Source organism: Lathamus discolor, chromosome 1 (assembly GCF_037157495.1).
Source record: "Lathamus discolor isolate bLatDis1 chromosome 1, bLatDis1.hap1, whole genome shotgun sequence".
NCBI lineage: Eukaryota > Metazoa > Chordata > Aves > Psittaciformes > Psittacidae > Lathamus > Lathamus discolor.
This window is the reverse complement of record NC_088884.1, coordinates 107,047,924-107,068,946: the sequence shown is the minus strand read 5'-3', so window position 1 is coordinate 107,068,946 and position 21,023 is coordinate 107,047,924. Positions and strand designations below refer to the sequence as shown.

General features: G+C 42.3%; 1 protein-coding gene across 9 annotated transcripts in view; it reads right to left on the bottom strand.

Annotated features, from left to right (window-relative positions):
* Positions 1–21,023, bottom strand: part of ADGRL3 (adhesion G protein-coupled receptor L3) — a 518,947-nt gene that overhangs the window by 106,985 nt on the left and 390,939 nt on the right. For all 9 annotated transcript variants that reach the window (XM_065689629.1, XM_065689683.1, XM_065689621.1 and 6 more), the window contains 2 exons: positions 2,682–2,987; positions 467–570 (listed from right to left, as the gene is read on the bottom strand). In XM_065689629.1, coding sequence (XP_065545701.1) covers positions 467–570; positions 2,682–2,987 — 410 coding nt within the window. The remainder of the gene's footprint in view (positions 1–466; positions 571–2,681; positions 2,988–21,023) is intronic.

Here is a 21,023-nt window from a genome sequence, read left to right as displayed (position 1 = left end):
CTAAAAACAGAAAGTCAGAAGTGCAATGCAAACATTTCATATTGAGCCTGCCTTTCTTTGGTAAAGATTTCTCAACTATAGGGTTTATCCTGTGCTTGCATGGCATGAGAAAATCCTTGGGGATGCATGAAAGCGAAAGCTTCCTTCTGCAATAAGTTGGCATTTTCCACATGACCACCCACCTCCTCCCCTCTTTTCCTCCTTTTTTTGACACAAACAAGAACCACGGTTCACTCTAGTTAAATCCTGCTCTACAGTCCCCCTCCTTTGCCTTTCCTTCACCCTCTTTGAATTAATTTCCATCACATATTTACAGTCTTGCTTTCTTCTTACAATTCCTCATTACCTCGCATGGCTCATGCTTTATGCATTGGTCACTTTGGGTTCCCTGTTGTGAAAACAACCAGGGAGCTCAGGAAGGTTAGTGCATAGGCTCAGTGTGGTCAACACATGGGAAGGGTTTTACCTTCTGAGTGATGTGGTTGATCCAGGGAGAAGAACAGTTGCTGAGATCAGGTCCTTGGGGCTCCCAAATCCCATCTGGCGCAAGACACCGGAAGGTTGCAACACCTGGAGAAGGAAAGCCATTATGTTCAGTGTTACCAGTTGCATTTTGCACCCAGACTCCATGTTACAGGCTTCATTTCACAATGATAGACACCTCATACAAAGCATGGGAGCTTAGTACTGCTTAGGATCTCAATGGGACCCTTCCGAGTCATTTCAGTGTCCTAGTCTCCCATCATCTTAGCCCTAAGACATAAAAGACCCATGAGGTAGCACAAGGACATTATCTCCATTTTGTTGGAGACTACGGACAGAGGTTTTTGCCTTAGGCCAGGCAGGAAAGATTCCAGGGACTAACAAATCAAAGCTGCATCTCAAACACTGAGCCAGCACCTTAAGTGCTCTGTTCCACTGCTGGTGCCCTGGGATCAGACCCTGTGCCTCAACTTCCATGCTGCTTTCTATAGGTTTTACTGCTCTGAATAATCATTGAACCATCTGGGTGGAAACACACAAAAATTTTAAACACTATGAATGCCAAGATGTAACATTGGGCTTTACTGTCCACCCCCTGCTGTCAAGAGAGACTTCACAGGAGAGTTTTGTTTGGCAAGTGCCACCCCAGATCCCAGCTGCAAAAGACAGCAAAGGACCTCGGGCCCTTCCAGACAAAGACAAATGCATCTGAAATGGTGCATTTAAAGATCTTTAAAAAGCAAGAAAGCCTGAATACGTGGATTAGAGTCTGCATTATACAAAGTGCAGAGCCAAACTTTTCAGCAGCGGAGTGAATTACAAGGCTAGGTCTGATGGTAGCGCCGATTGAAACCAGTGAGAGTTTGCTTATGCCTTCCAAGGGAGCTGGAAGAAGCTCATTGCTAATATACCACAGCTTTTAACGAGTTGCATGAATCACTGAAATTAGAGACGGGGAAGGCTTCTTGCCATCCCCTATCAAAAAGTTGGGTTATCTTCTTTTTTCCTTAGCTGTTTTCATCCAGCTCTTGTGCCTAGAAAAGGGCTCCCTGCATCCAGCCTTCCTTTTCCTCTTCTCCTCTCCATTTCTTTCCACAGTTTCAGTGCAGACCCTCCTTTCCCTTCTCTGGAAACCACATAACACTTTTGGCATTATTTTTACCAAATGGGGCTGGAAAGGTAGCAAAAATGGTCTTTATCTATTCTCATGACTGATGTCTTTCCATGCCCATCATACTTTAACATATATTTTTATCAGTGTGACCTCTCCAAATTCAACAGAGAGTCAGTATTCATATACACAGGTGTAAATTTAACAGAGTCTCCTCTGCAAGCCAGATCCTTTCATCTCTTATTTTCATGCAAGTTTCTCCAACTTCTGATTCCTTCTTGGCAAGCAGCTTTTCAGCTGGACACCAAGACTCACTTGAAAAACAAATACTTTTAGAAGCCTGCATTTGTTAAAATATGGCAAACTGAGCCATATGCCAAACCCCATTTTTTATTCGACTATGTTTTCATTTGGACAGAAAATTTCAAAAAGCAATCTTTTGGAAGAAAACAACTTGGGGGGGAAGAGTAGAAGAAAAGGAGAAAAATCCAATAAGCAATAAACCATTTTGAAAGATTTGGCTTTGTTTCCCCCCCCTGCTTTCCCTGCTGATCACACTGGAAGCTGTCTGCAGGCTGAAAAATCACTCACGCTGGTTCAGGAGTGGTCCAAAATGCTGGCCACTGTTTGAAGTTCAAACAGTGCTGCAAAGACCTTCAAAATGTAAGTTTTGTTTATTTCTCCCCCTTCCCTCCTCCACTCTCAATCAAGCAAGGCATTGACCATCAACACATCAGCCAATGAGCCCAGGATCTACAAATACAGGCAAAACCAGAGATAGCAGGCACACTGTATATAACTTCCAGAAGCAGAAGCTTTTATAGCACATCAAGCTCAACCCTACAAGGTCATTAGCTTGCACTCTCTTTTGGCCAGAGCCTGGGATGTTAAAGATCCTGCACAACGTGGCCAGTGTATTTTGGGCCCTGCCAGCTGCCTGCCACAATTCACCAAAGCAATGCATCAGTGTGATCTACTGAGGGAAGCATGCGTGCCAGAGGGGCCTGCGAGCAATCCCATTGCACACTCACAATATCCCATAGGCAAACAGAGATAGCTTGCTGTGTTCTCCCATCCCTCAACTCACCTATAGAGCCCATAGGACATGGCTGCTTTGCCACCTGCCCCTGCCGAGTTCGAGACCACATAATATCGCGGGCTTCCATGGGGTCGCAGCTCTCTGAGCCAGCCGGCGGCAGCTGGGAGGAGGCAGGCGGGAGGTGAGTGGTCATTTCATCGGGGACGTCAGCCATGGGCGATGGCGTGCTGGTGCTCCTGTTCCTCCTGCCAGAGGCTGAAGTCGTGGTGGGGCGGCTGCTGCTGCTGGTGACTACCCGTGCTGTAGTGCTGGCCGTGGTGCTCCCTGGGCTTAGAGCCCCTGATGTTGACACTCCTGGAACAAAGGTGTAGCTGATTAAAAAAAAGAAGGAAAACAGGGATTCAAGCCTAGGTCCCAGGGATGTCCCCTCTACCTCTGTGGGGTGTAGCTGGAACTACAGCTAATGCAAGGCTTGCTTCACAGACACCTTTCAGATCAAAGCTGGAGCACAAAGCAAGAGATGCACCCAGGAGGATAATGACTGCTGGAGCACAACCGATTTTCCAAAAGCAATAGCATCTGATGAAAATAAAGCAGCACTTTATGCCCTCACCATTTTTCTTCCTGGCATTTTAATGTAAAAATCTTATTTTCCATCTTTTAGGGAACACCTAGCACAGAAGTGCTTTTAATTTTTTAGTGTTACTGAAGACCCAGCTGGTTTGGACAGAAAAATATTTTCCATGGTGTAATAAAAAAAGCCCCACGTCACAAATCCATTCCCAAAACAGTAGTGCACAACGGGATGAACATAAGACTGTTCTCCAGAGCAAGCTGTTCATTTTCACTCAGGTTCATGCCTTGCTGCTTCATCCCAACAGCAGCGCTTGGCCCCTTGAGCTGTAGGCCATGTGGCAGATGCAAAGGTGCATGTCAGCCTAGCCAAATCCTCCAGTTTAATGCTCAACAGGCTATTTAATTTAAAACCTGTGATGAGCAGCCAAGCAGCAAAAGGTGGGGAACCTGCTTTAGAAATGCATTAACCCATCCTACAGTACATCCTACAAATACATCCTACATCCTATAACCTACAAACATCCTGCAATAGCTCCCCTAAATACTGCAAGTGGTGAACATTGAAGGATGCCTACCTTACAATTACCTTAATTTGACTCCTATTTAGACCAAGGTGCTTGCACAGACTGGAGCTTCCTGGGGATTTCTTTATGTCTTGACCTGAAATCTCAGGTGGGGAAACTGAGGCTGGCTACCTCCAATTGCTCCTCCATTGCCCAAGCCGTGTACAGCTTGTGAAGAAGCCTGCTTCTTCCATCTCTTTTGCCTCTCCCAAAATAAGCACCTTTCTGCTTCTCTCAACATAATGCTTTTACTCCAATTAAATGCCAGATATTCACAAATGCCCCCTCAATCCCTGCCTGGGGAAATACTGCGGCTGTCTGGGAAAGACAGGTAAGGAAGCCATGTGAATAGGCTTTTCTGATCCTTGCCTGATACTATTCTCTCCTTAATTCCCATGCCACAACATTTCCCTACCATCCCACCTCTTAGAGCATCAAAAATCCTTCAGAGACACAGTTGCTCCATGTCCAGCAACATGAACTGGAGTTTCTATATTAAATACAGCCAAGTGTGAACTCCAACCTAGCCAGAAATTAAATTGTGAGAATCACCTTGTGACCCCAAGGACCAGCCTCTTAGCTATCCAGCTGTGTGAGCAGGCTCATCCTGCAATCTCCTGAGAGTGGAGATTGTCCTCTCTTCTAGGTCCAGTGAAGACAACCACACTCACTATTTGTGCAATACTAGTAAAATATTATAATGCTATTAGTATAATATTATAATGTATGTGTATAATGACATTCCTGTCACTGGAGTTCATTCAAGCCAATCTATTTCAAACACAGAGAGGCCTGCCTTCAGTGTAAAATAGAGGGTTTTGTTATTTAAGTAATTTAAGACCATGGTGCTGTGAGCAATTCTGCCTCAGAGTAATCAATAACACAGCAGTTGAAACATGCACTTCCTCTGGTTTTAGGTAATTTTACTCCAAGCCTGAGACAATCGCCCTCAAACTTTAAAATTCAGCAGCATCATACACACAATTTTCTGAGGAACCAGTATTTTTCAAGGAAACATTCAGTTTAAAAATCTGAGTTCTACTCTCCTTGGGAAAACCCCAGCCTCAAAAAGGTGAGCAGTAATGCAACTCCAACAAGTAGAATGCAAACTCCTGCAGACATTGACAGATTCCTTCTAGCTTTTGCTCAAAGTTGTCCTAGATCAAGAAGAAGTTGTGGAGAACTTTTGCAGATATTGCTTTTGCAGATATTTTACAACCGCAGGTACATGAGTACATATTTTATTTCTTCATAGTAATGATTAGCCCAGTAGATAGCAACCTGCAAATTCTCCCATTCACTCATGCAATAACTTCTTTTCCATTTGCAAAACAACCTACGCTTGTACACTACAGGCAGAGGTACCAAGCAGATACAGCAGATTTAGTTGCAAAGCCAAAACTAGCAAACCTCCCCTTAAAATAATTCTTACAGTCATTTGTGAGCATATAGAAACATATCCTGAACACCCTGGAGTTCCCTTTGATCCACACACAGGGATGCTGCATTTTTGAGTCTAGTTTTCATTGACAACCATTGAATATCTCTTGGCATGTTTTTTTTTTTTTAATAGCTCTGGCAAGTTTACTGTAGCAGCAAGACAAATGGATTTAATGGCATTTTCCTTCAGTCACAAAAAGAGAGCTGTTCTATCTTTAATAAACCCCTTGGCACTAGAGTTGAAATCGCTTTGAGGGTTTGTTCTTCCAAGTTTTTTTCTTGTTCAACTGGGCTTTCTTGCTGCTTTTAATAATAAACACCTTAGCTATTTACATAGGACAAATTATAAGAAGACATAAAAGAGCTGCCATGAAGTGGCCTAACGGAGTGAGATGAATGGGATACCACTGAACTCAGTTCAAAGGTCTGATTATTCAGCAAGTCAGTTTGGTAATGAGCTCCAGCAAACATGATCACCATGCTAGCACCACCCAGTTTCACCTGCCCCGGGCAGCGCTGCTGCTGATTTTGCTCACAGAACTGTGCGCTTTAAAACAAAGTTAATTGGTAAGAAGTGAAAGAACAAGACATCAGGATCATTTACATATAAATGATTCTCAAATCCAAGCAAAACCATGAAAAGAAGACTGCAACCTGTGAAAAATTACCTAAATCATATAGCACAGAACAGAGATCAAACCTCCAGCTTAACTCAGGCTGCCAATAAACTGTGAATTTTTAACTCAGATAAAACAGCATTGCAGCAGAGCTTTAGCAGAAGGATTCTTCAGATAATACTTCATAATACAATCTTTGCTCATAGGCAAGTGCTAACCTTTAAAAATCATCAACACTATTACAACTAAAAATGTATAATCTCACTAGTACAACTAAAAATGTAAAATCATCAACACTATTGCAACTGAAATATACAGTAAATAAATTCTATTTTTACTACTTTTTTTTTTTAACCATGCATTGCCATAACAAGACTTCCAAGACAGCTTTTGGATAAGATTCAGTTTTTACTCCTAGGCTTCAAATCCAAGACTTTGCAGACTTCCATTCCATGATACACAGCACTGTTTTAGGTGTTTCCACAGGCTGTGGAAACACATCTTCCCCAGAAACACCCCAAAGTGGTATTTCACTTTTTTTCTTCCCTGCTCTATCTAGAGAGCTGGCACTAATAGCAGAAGGTTAAGTTTTGCCATCATTCAGCCTAGAGCTGCAGCTATAAGAAAAAAACCCAAAGCATTTCCAGCATCCCCAGGGGAGTCATTGCAAGTCCCAGAGAAGCCTCTCTACTCCCAACACATTGACTAGCAAGAAAAAGAAATCATTAGTTTTTTCTTTTCTTCCTTTTATTTCACAACCTTTACACAGAGCTCAGGCTTCTGGAGGAGGAATTTGGGTGGAAGGAAAATCATGGGAGAGATTCACTCATAGGGAAAAATCTGTCCTCCTCCCCCCTTTACCCATGTCCTTGTTTTCCCCTTTCCTGGCCTAACATGACAAGTGCACTACTGACCTAAGACCAGCGCTTCATATCTGCTACCAGGAAAACCCAGCCCACGTATCATCTTACCTTCTACTCTGCCTACCTCTTCCTGGCGCTCCCAGACGTGGGAGACTGCTTTCCCAGATGACACTGATTAGTGTTTGCCTATTGCAAAAGCAGCTTTGATTTCAAGCAAGGCTACTTGTGATCACTACTAAGCTACCTTTTCTCTCGTAGTTTTCTTCTGGCACCTAAGTATCCAGCCTATGACCCAGTGTATTCAATAACTGAAAACCCTTTTTAAGAGATGTCATGTGTTTTCTGTCCCGTGAATGAAGATAACTGGCTGCCCCTGGAGCACAAATTGCAGACAAGATTTCCTGGGTGAGGTTCACTGGCTTTTGCTAGGTAACAGGTGACAGAAGACATCTGTCAGGCTCTCCCCTGGGGGTTGCAATCCAAAGGTTTAGCCTGATGGCTATGAGCCAGTGTTTGCTCACGTAACTGGAAAGAGAGGCCACGCTCCAAGTTTCATGCAAAAGGTCCAAGCAAACCATGATGACTTCACTGTCCAGAGAGTTCTGTGCTCCTGAGCCTGACACTTACGCAGATGTGCTGAGGTGCCAGTGGCCAAGAGCCCCATGCCTGCTCCCTGTGCTGCAGCTGGTGCAATGCTTGAGCAACTGAGGTACAACTAATCCAAGGAGTTCAGCACCTCAACCACTTGGATACAGCAATCCCTCTTGAGCACGTCTAGGCTGCATTCACAATTATTTGCACAAGTTGCTGCTGTGCTAAGACAAATGAACATTGCTGGTTTCAGTAAGGCTGTGAGAAACACAGAACCTGAAGATGCCTCCCTACCTCTCTGCTAGTTTTGCCCTTTTCATATTTGTCAATCACACCCTTTGCTTACAGGGAAAAAACATCCCCTTTTATCACTTTTTCTTCTACTGAAAGAAGGTACAAGTTGTATTTACATAGCAAATAAGAAGGTTTAGGCACATCTTGAAAGAAGCAGTACAAAAAAACCCAAAACCTAATACAGTTGGAGGATTATATCACAGCTGTTTTCCTTTTCCCTGCCATACAAACTTATCTCATGGGAATTAGTTTTCTACAAGCATTTTCAAAAGCATTTCAGAACATTTTCTGAAACTCCCTAGAAAAGAATTGTTATTTGAAAATAAATATATTCTAATTTTCATTTCCCCTTTTCTGAGGGACTGACTTTTCACTAAACTCACAGCAAGGTGACAGAAAAGGATGACTGAAGTCAAGAAGCATCTGTGTTGAGCCTTGCACACCCGGTACCATCCCTAAGAGCTGCATAAATAGGTAGCCACCAACACAGCTGTTGAAACACTGGTGGATTGCAACATTATACTGAGTCTACACTACAAAATACATCACCTTGCAAAATCATTTCATGATGGTTGTCTGCAGAAGACCAAAAGCCACATGCTAGTGCCACCCAGGAACTGTGGGCCAGAGAATCAACAAGGTAAGACTAACCCCTAAATTATGTACAGCTCCTTCCATGTGTTTGAGAGAAACTGATTTATTTTTACTGCAGGGGAAGGCCAAGCACGCTTCACATCAAACAGCTCTCCCCTGTGCTCACACATGCCGCTATCTGGGGAAGCTGAGTCAGAATTGTGTACAAACGTAGAAGTTCATACAGTGATTTTGGAGAGGTTGGAGTTGTGGTTTTTGTTGCTACAGCTTTATTGGTTGAGACTGACAAAAGACTCACAAAAAACATTGGTGGGAAGAAAGAGTTAGATAAGCGCTGGCCCCAGAGTGTTCAACATGGCATATTGTCTTCAACAATGGAATAGACATGTAGCTCTTCTTTTTTTCTCTCTCTTACCCATGTCTGAAATAGCAGAGGAGGAGGATGCTGCATCTGAGAGAAGAAAGGTCCATTCCCTTGTGGACTGCTGCCAAATGGAAAAACCCCTTTCTGGATTTTTTTTCCAACCTCTTTCAATAGCGGATCAGTTTTTATGCCCAAAGCTACTCTGCCCACATGTGACTACACTATTTGGCCTGGGCAGATGGTGTGGTGGATTTGGCGAAATGTTGAATTGCCTGTACTAGGGGAAAACCTACAGCGGTGGTCCAAGACATCATGCAAACTCAGCTATTTCAATGCATTTCAAGCTGGAATCACTTAAGACTCTGAGTTTTTCCCTCTGAATCTCAGTTTGAGCATTTAACATAAAACAACAAAGAATGAGAACTGAAGTGTCCATAATCATTGCAGCTGGCCCAAGTCCAATCAATCTGACCCCAACTCTTCCTTTCTCATTGCACCACAACTCTCAGCAAGACAATTAATACATTCAAAGCAGCCACCACATGGGACCAATTTTCAACAGCCAAAAAATACGTCTACCAGAGCTCCTTTGAATTAAAACTCTACAGTTCTGACAATGATCAACTGTTTATTACACGTGCCAGTTTGCTATGGAAAGGTCATTTTGTCAAAAACATTCTTGCTATTATTGCAAATTTCCAGGTTTTGCCTGAAAAAAGTAAGAACCCAAGCAGCAGCCTGTTTGTGGGTTTTTTCGGTTGTGTTGTTTTGTTGGGTTTGGTTTTTTTTTTTTTGAAATATCAACTTTTATGTTTTTGTGGGACTTCTGTGTGTGTGTGTGTGTGTGTCTTTAAGCACTTAATACATTTTTTGGCTCTTAGTGTCAGGTCCCCAGTTTAAATGTCATTTGAATAAAAGAAGCCACTTTTTTTCTTTTATGCTTTTCTTCTCTGACCCATTCTTCTCCAAGAGATTACTGTATCACTCATAAAATAGCTTACTTTGGAGACATCAGACCACATTTTGCAGGTCAAAGGAAGTGATCCTGCCCCTCTAATCTGTTCTTGGAGTATTGTGTACAGTTTTGGTTTCCTCAACACAAAAAGGACATGGAACTGTTGGAAGAAGTCCAGAGGAGGGCCACGAGGATGATCAGGGGACTGGAGCACCTCCCGTATGAAGACAGGCTGAGAAAGTTGGGGCTGTTCAGCCTGGAGAAGAGAAGGCTGCGTGGAGACCTCAGCAGCCTTCCAGTATCTGAAGGGGGCCTACAAGGATGCTGGGGAGGGACCCTTCATTAGGGGTTGTAGTGGCAGGACAAGGGATAACAGGTTAAAACTTAAATAGGGGAAGTTTAGATTGGATATAAGGAAGAAGTTCTTTACTGCGAGGTTGGTAAGACACTGGAATGGGTTGCCCAAGGAAGTTGTGAATGCTCCATCCCTGGTGGTGTTGAAGGCCAGGTTGGACAGAGCCTTGGGTGACATGGTTTAGTGTGAGGTATCCCTGCCCATGGCAGGGGGGTTGGAACTAGATGACCTTAAGGTCCTTTCCAACCCTAACTATTCTATGATTCTATGTTTCAAACATCACTGGTTACAGCACATTACTATATCTAGCAATACCAGGAAAGTAAGTGGTACAGCACAGGAGCATCAGTTGTTGTCTTCACTATGGTCATCTGTGAGAAGACAGTTCCTAAAATCTTCAGTTTTCCTATTCGGGACCTCTGACAAATCCACCTCTGTGAAAGTCTTGTGCCCTCTGGTGCCCATTCAACGTGGGCATTAATGTCACATTGCACTTTCCAGGCTTTGCAATTGATTCTGAACATTCAGGCAGAAGTTTAACTGGACCATCATGCATAAGACATAAAAATTGAGCATTTTATTCAGTATCATGCTGTAATGCTTTTAGAAATGCCCATAGGAGGCATGGTAAACAGGAAAAGATTACAGAAGAGCTGATCTAATAGACAGTAGATCAGGATTTCTTACAAATGGAGTAATCTAATACGTTTGAGAGTTCAGTTCAAGAGCTATATTTAGGTAATCTTGCTTCAAATCGTTCTAGTTCTCAAAAATGCTGTCATACATTGTTATTTTGAATTTCTGGATTTGGATGTATAAAATCTGACTACTACTATATTTTTCTTTTTAATCCACATGTTATTTCATAAAGAAAAAAAGAAAGCTTACAATCTCTTTTTAAGGGCACACCAGCTGCATATTATTACTGAATGTATGGAGTGAACTTCTAACCTCCTAAACAATCTCTTGTCCCCTGGCATGGTTCACATCTATCAGAACCAGTGGTGCAGATCTTATACACTGTCTTCCAACCTGAATCCTTCAAACTCTATTAAAGAGAAGCCCATTAGGAATTCCCCAGTATCCCATTGTTAGAGAAATCACTTTTGATTTCAATAACAGGTACTGTCGGGTTTTTTTCAGACCATGTTAGAGTGCAGACATGTTAGCACTACACGTACAACTTTAAGAGATTTACTGGAGGCTGAGATTGTCAGGTTTGTATTTATTTTTTTAACCTTTTAATTAAACCATGTATATGTTTTATTCATGCAAGCTGAAACATACCTTTTAGTTTCTATGCAGAACAATCACATGCATAGGGAAAAGCAAATTTTCCTCTCTGTAGCTTCATCTACTGTATGTTTCCTGACTTTTGCCTGCAGTTTGCATCTTTAATTGTATAACCTGCATGTGCTCTGCTGAGGCAGTGCCAGATGGAGCCGGTACTTCTCCAAGAGTTCTCCATCTCTGCATTTGCAATGAATGGGAGCAAATGCAGGAGTCATAAAATGACTATTCACACCCTAGCGTTTTCTGAGGGCCACAGACAGCTTATACAACTATCCAAAACATTTCTTCAGTTGTGAGCTACAAACACAAGTTTAATAACAGAAAACTATCATCTTCAAATAGCCTCTGTTCATCTGTCTGTGTAATATCTCCAATCTAGATGTTAGTCGGCATGATGGCCAATTGCATTTGGATAAATGCCTTGGACTCTTTTAAACATATCATAATCTGCCTGTGAAATGGCTGGATAGTTGCTTTCCAATTTGTGAAATGGTTCAAATGCTGTAAATAAAAAAGAAATTGGACAGCTTTCAAAAGGACAGATTAGACTTTCCAATCCTCAATGTTTCGGTGCTTCTAAGCTACACTCCTGTGATCTCTGTATTAATATTTAACACCTGATTGTGCTATGCTGTTATCTTGAGGAAGAGGGCATAGTACAACTGAACCTAAAATCACAACCCACTGGAACTACAAGAAGTCAGCTCCCTGGCCCCACAACACATGAGTGTGTAAGAGGTATAGGTGGAGAAGTGGGTGGAAAGCTGCCTGACCCTGCTTTCTCCTGTCTAGTTTGGAAGATTAAAATCACACAGGCTGCTTTTTTCATTTACTATGCATCTCCCTTACACCATGTGTACCACACCTTGATCTCAGCTGCTACAAGGCTTGGGATTTGAGGTCCCTCCCAGTTTTGCATACCATTGCTGGGCTTCCAAAACATCCCCAATACCCACTGTTTTATGTGCAAACACATTCTTGGGGTGGGCTGGTCAGCGAAAATGAAAGAGGGGAAAAGGAATAAACCACAAAAATTGAAGGTGGAGCTAAGGTTACTTATACCCTTCTTTCTCTAACATGTTAGGATTAATTTCAGCAGCAAGCAGGTGGTACAGCATTCCCAGACATGAACTGGAGATCTGAAAGCAAGGTTTGTTGTCTGTACAGTAGATGTTATATCCATACTGTACTTTTAGCATCCTCTAGAGCAACAGGAATGATACACCTGCCAGCAAAAGATCACCTTTTGTTTTTCACCAAACCCATGTATTTTCTCCTCTTGCTCAATCCACTGGTTATTTCAAACCTGATTCAAAAAACTAAATCCTTCTCCAAAGCTGCCAAAATGATTTCTCTCTCCAGAGCACCTGCTTCACTCAGTCTCTGACTGCATTGGATTCTATGTTATTTATTTCTTCCATTTATCCTTGCTCCTACAAGAAAACCTGCCTGAACTACGCAGAGAGCTGACCACTAAAACCAGCAGAAATAGGGAGATGCTGAGAACAGATATTTATTCTCATCCTTTGAGCATGCTCTTGTGCACCTCAATGTGGATGTGCAGATGTCGAGACCTCTCCTGTAAATCAGATGGCAGGCATGGACTCAGCCTCTCGGCCGCATATTGTTTTGGAGCTTGGATCAGCTCAACCCTCTCCCGATGTGCCAGTGATTTGCTTTCTGCCCCTGGAAGGGAGGAAGGGAACAAGCCTGTGCTAAAAAAAAATCTTTCATGTAAGCCAATCCTAAGAAGCTGACAAAACTCCATTGTGAGTATATCAATACTGAGCTACTTTCAGAAATAAAGCCATTTTCCTAACAAACCATAAAACACTGTTTAGCTCCCTTCCAAAACTCTTTATTACTTATGGAGAAATGTCAATACTTTATAAAGCTCAATTCTAATAGCTGTATTCATGTTGGCTCAGGGATCTGCCTAAACAATACTTAACTACAGAACTGGTGTCTAAATTTGTTTTATAAATATCCGATGTTCTGAGGAGGGCTTTAACAATGAGAGCACCATTAATATTACAAAAAACACATTTGCTTCAACAAAGCGGATTTATAACAAATAAACAAACTGTGAAATATACAGGGCTTTTTAAGGTGAAATGAACTGGGTAACATTTTCAAGGTTCTCTGGTCTTCATAATACACTTCAGTACTTACAGACACAGGCAATCTGGTATACTCTTAAGTCCACACTGATGTCCTAAAAAGCCTGTCATGCAAGCATCCCTCATCTGTGTCCCAAAGGCTAGTTTTTTGTTGAGGGAGGACACTGGCATGCTAGTAGTGATGTTGAATATGCATTCATATACCTCAAGATGGCGAAGATCTCCAGCCTGAAGACATTGCCATGGCTAGTCATCTCAGCTGAAAAGTCACAGCAGAAAGCTCAGAAGCAGGAAGGAACAGCATCCAAAAATCAGAAAAGGATTCAACCTAACCTGTTTGGCTCTGCACCATTAAGGGATACCAGCTCCCATGCAGTCAGCTTCAGCTGAGACAGTTTCAAACTCTTATGCAAGGGGTTGATGACCGCACGACAGTACATAAGTCTGAGGTGGAAAACCTTCAACACTTATTTTTAGCATTATATTTGTCAGCTTTCAGATTATTCTTGTCAATGGCTAGGTCAGACCACCACATTGCCATGTAAGCATGTTTTCCTTGTGAAGCAGAGGAATATACCCATTGACTTTGTAGGACTTCGAAATGGGCCCACAGAAAACAAAAACACAAGAAAAACTTACAAGAAAGTTAATAGTAGCACTGAAAAGAAAATACTTTAGGTCAAAGCTGTATGATTGCCTCCCCAGGTTTGGCACGTGGTTTGGTATGCAGTCAGGCACTAAAGTTTACATGCCCAGGGGAATTACTGGTCCAAACCAGAGTCACCAAATGCACAAAGGAACATCCAGGTGCTGCTGTGCCAGAACAGGGATTTTCCATCATGTACTCTTGGCCTGGAAGCCTAAATTGCACCAAATCCACTTGGGCTACTGACAAAGGCATTGAAGATCCTCAGAAGCATCAGCAGAATTTGAGGAAATTGGAAACTGGCAAAGAAAAGCAGACAGGATGACAGAGAAATGAAGAAAAGTAAATTGTACCCTTTAGAGATTTTTAACGATGTAGTCTCCGTGCCTTTGTATGTATACACCTATACAGTTCAATACCCGGTATTGCTTCAAAGCCTCTATGTGATACTTTGAACAAAAGAATCATGTCTCTTGTAAAGAAAAAAAATAATAAAAATACATATATTCAATATGTGAAAAAAGAGGAGAGACAGGAGAGACAAGAAAAAGTCAGGCCTAGTCCAGTGCACATACTTTAAAAAATACACCTGCTGTCTAGCTAAATATGAATGTATTTCATATGACTGTAAGATTCAAAAGCATAACAGAAGACTGGGAGGGAAAAGAAGAAAAAGCGTAGACAAGCAATCTGTACCTCATTCTAAAATACAGCATAGATCCTTATATACTTACAGATATTTAAGTATCGGATAAAACTACTGCTACAATGCAGGGCTAAAGAGCTGCTGTATACTTCTAGCACATGGCCTAAACCTCATTTTACAGTTCTCAAACGTAACATAAAATAAATGCATCAGGCTACAAGTCTATTTCTCCTCTCTTCAGCAACAAATGTTGAAATGTTTTTATTTTGTACAAAGCAGATACTTTAGTACACGTGTTGAGACCTGTAATGTTATCAGCCATAAGCCTTTCACATGCATGCATCAAGAAGTTTCATCAACTTGCAGGGAAGAAGTATATTAGTTTTCCCAGTCATTGCAACGCTTTATAGGTACTAAAACCCTTAAAATCCCTAATATTTTACATTATGCAGCCAGAACTCATTTTACACTAATGCTGACCCAAAATCTAGCTCACTTATGTAATCAAAAGCAACTCTTCTTCCATTAGCTTAAATGTAAATGAGAAAAAGCATGCAGCTGAAGCAGACAGAATAATTTATAATGAGAGGAGATGTCAGGCCAGGAATAGTAAAAAAACCCAGAGCATAGCACCAAACTCATTTGGAATTGAAGGAAATAACAGACTTTCTAGTATGGTGGTCAGACTTAAGATGGGAAGGAAAGAAGGTTTCCTATGATAGACTGTTGTGGTCAGCAGTAACCAAGTCAAGAAATATTGAAACCTTCAAATAAACCATAGAAGCATAGAATCATGGAATGGTTTGGGTTGGAAAGGACCTTCTAGTTCCAACCCCCCCTTCCTTGGGCAGGAACATCTCACCCTACACAAGGTTGCTTAAGGCACTTACAGCCTGGCTTTGAACACAGCCAGAGATGGGGCAGCCACAGCTTTCTTGGGCAACCTGTTCCAGTGCCTCACCATCCTCACAGTAAAGAATGCTAGAGCCTGACTGACCACTGATTAGAAACACGGAGTTGATTGGCATGCCAACCTGGAGCTGCTCAGCAAAATAGAAATTAGAAGTGTATGCACTGCAGCGGTAAGCGGCTTGCTTGCTCTGTTCCGCTGCCATGGAGATTGTTCCAAGGCAGAGAAAAAATGTGACTTTGCTTCAAGAGAGAGAAAAAAAGAGAGATTAGATTTAAAAATCCAAGTCAACCAGTCTACGGGCAGAAAAAAAAAGTAACCTCAAAAGCTGTTCAATCTGCCCAGGACCAGAGGTGCTCTTTGTAAGTGGGTCACAACATTGATGACAGCAGGAGCTTACAGGTTCCTGGAGGGCCATTGCATTCACTGTATCAACACTTCCATGCCCAAGCCTTGGCTGCAAATGCCACCCAACAGCAAGCAATTTATGACTTTGTCTCCTGAAAAACAGTGTCTCTTACAGCAGATCTCTGGGCCACAAAAGAAACTGCAAGCCTCTCAACTATTTGCTCACTTTCCTTGACGTGTTTAGCTGGTGCTTGGAAAGATTTAATCCTTTCCGTGGATAACTAGAAAATCCACAACTACAGTATGGATGCTAAGAACAGACTGGTGGGGAGAAGTGGAGGAAAATTCCACCCTAACCAGACAACCTGACGTCCTTGTTTCCTTCTCATCATCATCACAGCCCACAGTACACTCCTGGGAAGTGCTGAGATGTGCCAAGGATTAACAGTAAAACAGCAGAAGGACAGGGAAGGCTTTGATCCTCCTGTGCTATTGTATGAGGAAATTACAGGGTAATGCAAAAGAATAAGCCCTTCTTTTGATTCACATTATTCCCAGAGGAATCTCCTGCAAAGTCTGAAGCTCGGACAAGGTATTGAACTGAAGGGACCACTATTCCCATCTTCTATGCCAAGCTCAGCATGTCCACAGTACATTTCTGAGTACAACATACGACTCTAATCCTCTTGGCAGCAGTCACTCATACAAGGTCAGTCCCCCTGCCTACAAGATGTCTTTCCAAATTAAGCTATTATTTGTCCTTATTAAACTTCATATTTGAGCTAAAACAGTGACACTGATTCAGTTAAACTATTGCTGTCTGCAACTATGTTCAGAGCAGAGCTCACAGAAATCTCATAAGAGTCTGAGATGTCCGGTCAAACAGACTCCAACGAGGCAACAGCTTGTAACTAAGGAAGATACAACTTTATTTCAGCAACATGCATCATTTCAGCTCCAGGGGCAGCAATGTGAATTATGCTTCCCAGCTGAGATTTTGTCTTCAGTAATAGCAATGTGCATCCTGTATGAAGAGACTCAACAGCATCTCTAAGAGCAGCCTACAATACACTGTTACAATACAATACAATACTGGGACATGCTGACCCAAAACCTATTTGCCGCACACAGCTTTCAGCCTACCAGTGGCTGCTGTTCTGGGTGGGGTGGGGATGTTCTTCCCCCAAAACAGCTATTATTTACTTCCAATCCCCACCACTGAGGGAAAAGGGTGGAGATAAGGGGAAAAGTCAGCTCTCAATTCAGTCAACTTTTAAACATGAGCAAGTACTCACCGGACAACAAATCTCCCTAAGCAACTTAGGCTGAATATGGTCTAATAGAAAGGAAATTTTAAATGTGTGCAAAGAAAACCAAATAAAACACAAAAGGAAGGAACTGATTCTAAAAGCAGGTATTAGATTTCTTTTCTCACTTGCATTCTGAGAAAATATTGTTCAAGGATGTTTGACAATCTGTTTGCCAGCTGAAGCATGCACGACTCCAATAAGAACATAACAGAAAATTTTGTGCCCCTTTCTGTCAAGCTGAGGCAACTCCACGCTGTGGTGTTTGTCTAAATGAGAAACAAAATAACGGCAGAGCTGACTCAGGCCAGCTTAACAGCCTGTTGAATGCGATGGGACGGAGCTGGAGAGCAAGGGAAAGAGGATGCAGAAGGTGTAAAATGGGAATGAAGTCACACACAAGGACCAACCTGGCTTAACAATTCCTTCCTCCTATGATTAATATTAATTTGGCCCTTTCTAGGTTTCTTTTTCCTTTTTGATAGTATCTAAATCTTAGCCTGGGTGGATGAAAGCAGTATGAGCTAAGCCAGTATCACTGAACATTTTTCTTTCGGAGACGATTTCCCTGCAGGGATCCTCCAAGTGGGAAATGCGGTGTTAGATTGCCTTCATCAGCCAACAGGAACATTGTGCCATTGAGGCCAAGCCCTCATAGGTGATAGAATCCCTGCTGAAATTTCAGCCTAACATTCAGAAATCTCCCACTCTCCCTCTTATCCAGATTTCTCTCCCTGCACACTGAATAAAATCTCATTCATGTGGAACCTGCATAAGAGCTTTCTGGGCACAGTGTTGGCTTACCTCCACTAAAGGGGACATTAAATCACTATTTTTAGCTCTTTTCCTCAAGATGGGACAGATCCAAAACTTAATCCTGCCTGTCTTGCCTCTTATTTCCTACAAACCATTTATATATCTGCCCCTTTAATAACAAGCTGCTTCCAGTTTCATTTCTCAATTATTTTCCGTTTGCTTTCCTTTCGCAGAAGAGCTTCTACTGGCAAACACAACCTGACCTGAAGCTTTCCTCAGTATTACATCCACCTCTAAGCTCCCTTATCTCTGAAAGCAAGGCTACTCCCAATGCCAACAATTTTTGATACCTTCTTTACCTGACATCTGACACCTTCCTCATCCCCAAGTCCAGTGGCCATAACTTACAGTGTGGGGTGGTGCCTTCAGCTTTTATTTATAATTTATTTTAAGGATTACTTTGGGATGAAGGGTACCTGGAAATGCAGCATGCTACCACTTAGGGATATTCTATCAGAGAGAGGAAAAATCAGACCTGAAAGAAGTGGGAGATCACCCCCTGCTAACCCTGCAGCAACCATTCCCAGAGGATAAGACAGCAATGGATTAGACCCTCACCAGCTCCATGCTTTACTATGGCAGGAGCTCACTGCCACCATCACCAACTCATTCCTGAGTGCTACTGATGGGACAGCCATGGAAACTAGGACAGCCCAACAAAGTTCCAGATTAGCTTCAGTGGCTTTTATTTTCTGTTCGAGCCGAGCCTTGCCCCTTGTCTGCTGAGTCTTGGCCCTGTTAGAGCTATAGGCTTTTATAAATTGACTTCTTTAGGTACATCTGTGCACAAAGGACACCTATGGGGCCTGTCTGTCCAGGGCTGTGGATCCCAAACACAAGTCCCAAACAGTCCTGACAAATCTTTCATATTCCAGGTAGGGGTCTAATGGTCCGAAGGAAGCCCACCTGAGCACTGAACACAAATTAAGCTCATAATGCCCCCCGGCATTGTCTAGTATTTATAAACATCTTTCCTTCTGCAGAACCCAGTGCAGCAGAGTATAGGGAGGGGAAATATAAAGCTTTCTTTCTGGCTGATGTGCTACATCCCAGAGGTAATATTTGCTGAATTACCACTTTCTCCACCTTTGGGGAACCATAACCAGTGGAGTAGCGCTAAAGTCTGATTGCAGGGTAGAAACAACATCCATTTTCCCACTCCCAGAACCACGAGATGAACTAGCTGTGTTTGTGTGTGTATATTTGTGCATACCCTTCTTCCTCCACAAAACAAATTACAATTTGGGTTAATTGATCAAACACCACGAAAGAGGATATTATAGAAGATTTGCACTTGAAACATCTGTCTCAATATAATTTGTATTTTTAAAAAAGTGCTTTTTTAAAAAGTAGACAAGCAAAACCAAAACTGATACCCTTAAAAACATTTGTGATTTGAGTTTCTCTAAGTCAGGTGTGCTCTCCCAGGACTGTAGGTAAAGATCTGGTTTTGCCATCAATAACCAAGAGTACTAGAAAAAAAAAAAAAGTTAATTATGAGACACTCAATCCTCTAATAACTCAGATTGAAGCCAAAGGCATCCTTGATAGTGGAATACATTTAATCGAACAACAAAACTTTCCAACTGACTGCTGACAATATAACAGTTGTGTCAGCAAAATTTCCCCTGCTGCCTGTCTCTCCTTACCACCCTGCCATGCAGAAAGATGGGAGCACAACAGAGCCCTGTTTAAACCTTCTTTGTTGCAGGGCATCCTCAATTTTGTCTTAAATATGTATTCAGTCTACACCATCACTGGTGACCAATGTTAGGCAAGCTGCTGCAGACGTGCATCTGGAATGTGGCAATGGCGCAAATGATGATAAGTAATGATTTTGTGAACACAGCCCATTATCTGGGCAGTCAGCAGGAGACAAGGATAAGGATTTGTCTTACTGCATCCATGCAGAAAAGCTTTAGGTTTCAGGAAGAGCAGCTGGATATTTATTCCAGGTCTACAATTCTGGTAGTAGGAAGAAGTGTTAGGGAAGACAATGCCACTGCACACCTGACATATCACAGCATCTTCCAAGAGCTCTCAGATAAAGAAAGGTCCATTTTATCCCCAGGCAGATAGGCCAAGGATGTAAAGAGCCTATGGAGAGCTAGAAAAATACTTCAGCCATTGAAAAGTGGGGCAGCTACCCAAATGCTGTCCTGAGAACATCAAGAAGTTGTGACAGAGATGTGCCAAGAGAAGGAGTCAAGTGTGTGCTCCTTGGGGAACCCCTTCATCATGGGTCAGTGAAGGAGCTTGTGAAGCAGGCACAAGTTGAGGCTCTTTTGTTGTCTGAAATTAGTCCCTTTGAAATGTTCTTGTCCTAACTCAATAAAGCAAATTCTTTGGACTGAATATTTAGAAAATCATTTCCTCATTGAGAGCAAAATCCAGGGGGGCTGCAAGAAGAATGGGCTATCCCCAGTAGTATGGATAGAGTCCTTTGCAGCCACTGCCCTTAGTAGTGGGTCAAGTATGACCTTGCAGACTTCTCCTTCCCTCAATTTTTGCACTTCATTATTTTTCCCATTAGAAAAAAAAAAAAGCAAACACAATGGATGAGACATTTAGGTCAAGACTTTCAGAAACAGGATGTCAGTGTCAGTCTCTAACAACTAGCCTGAGAAAGCAGTATCTCCCATTCCCTTTGAAAACCACTGGCCTTTTGAGTATCAGGTTATTTAGGGGGATTGGTCCTTTCCTCAAAGTTTCATTTTCCCATAGCACAGGCCTCGGGAGTCCAACTTAATGAAGTTGCACATGTGACCAGAACTAAGAAAACCCTACAAGAATAAGGCCCCCATTTCACTCAGGCTAACTGTGAAATCCTGAGTGCACCTTGATGAGCACTGACTTCTATATTTACATCACAACCTCAAATAATTATAATTTCCAGGAAACCATAAACATCCTCTTCACACATCTACATGAATAAGCAATTCTGGCATGTGCTCTTCCAAATCTCAATCTGGAGATGCCCCTCTACTTGACGGCAGAGGGAATCCAATGGGTGGTTTAGCCCATCACACTTCAAATAGCTCAAGCTGGCTGAAATCCCTCACATGGTTTGCTACCTCTGTACACATCACTGC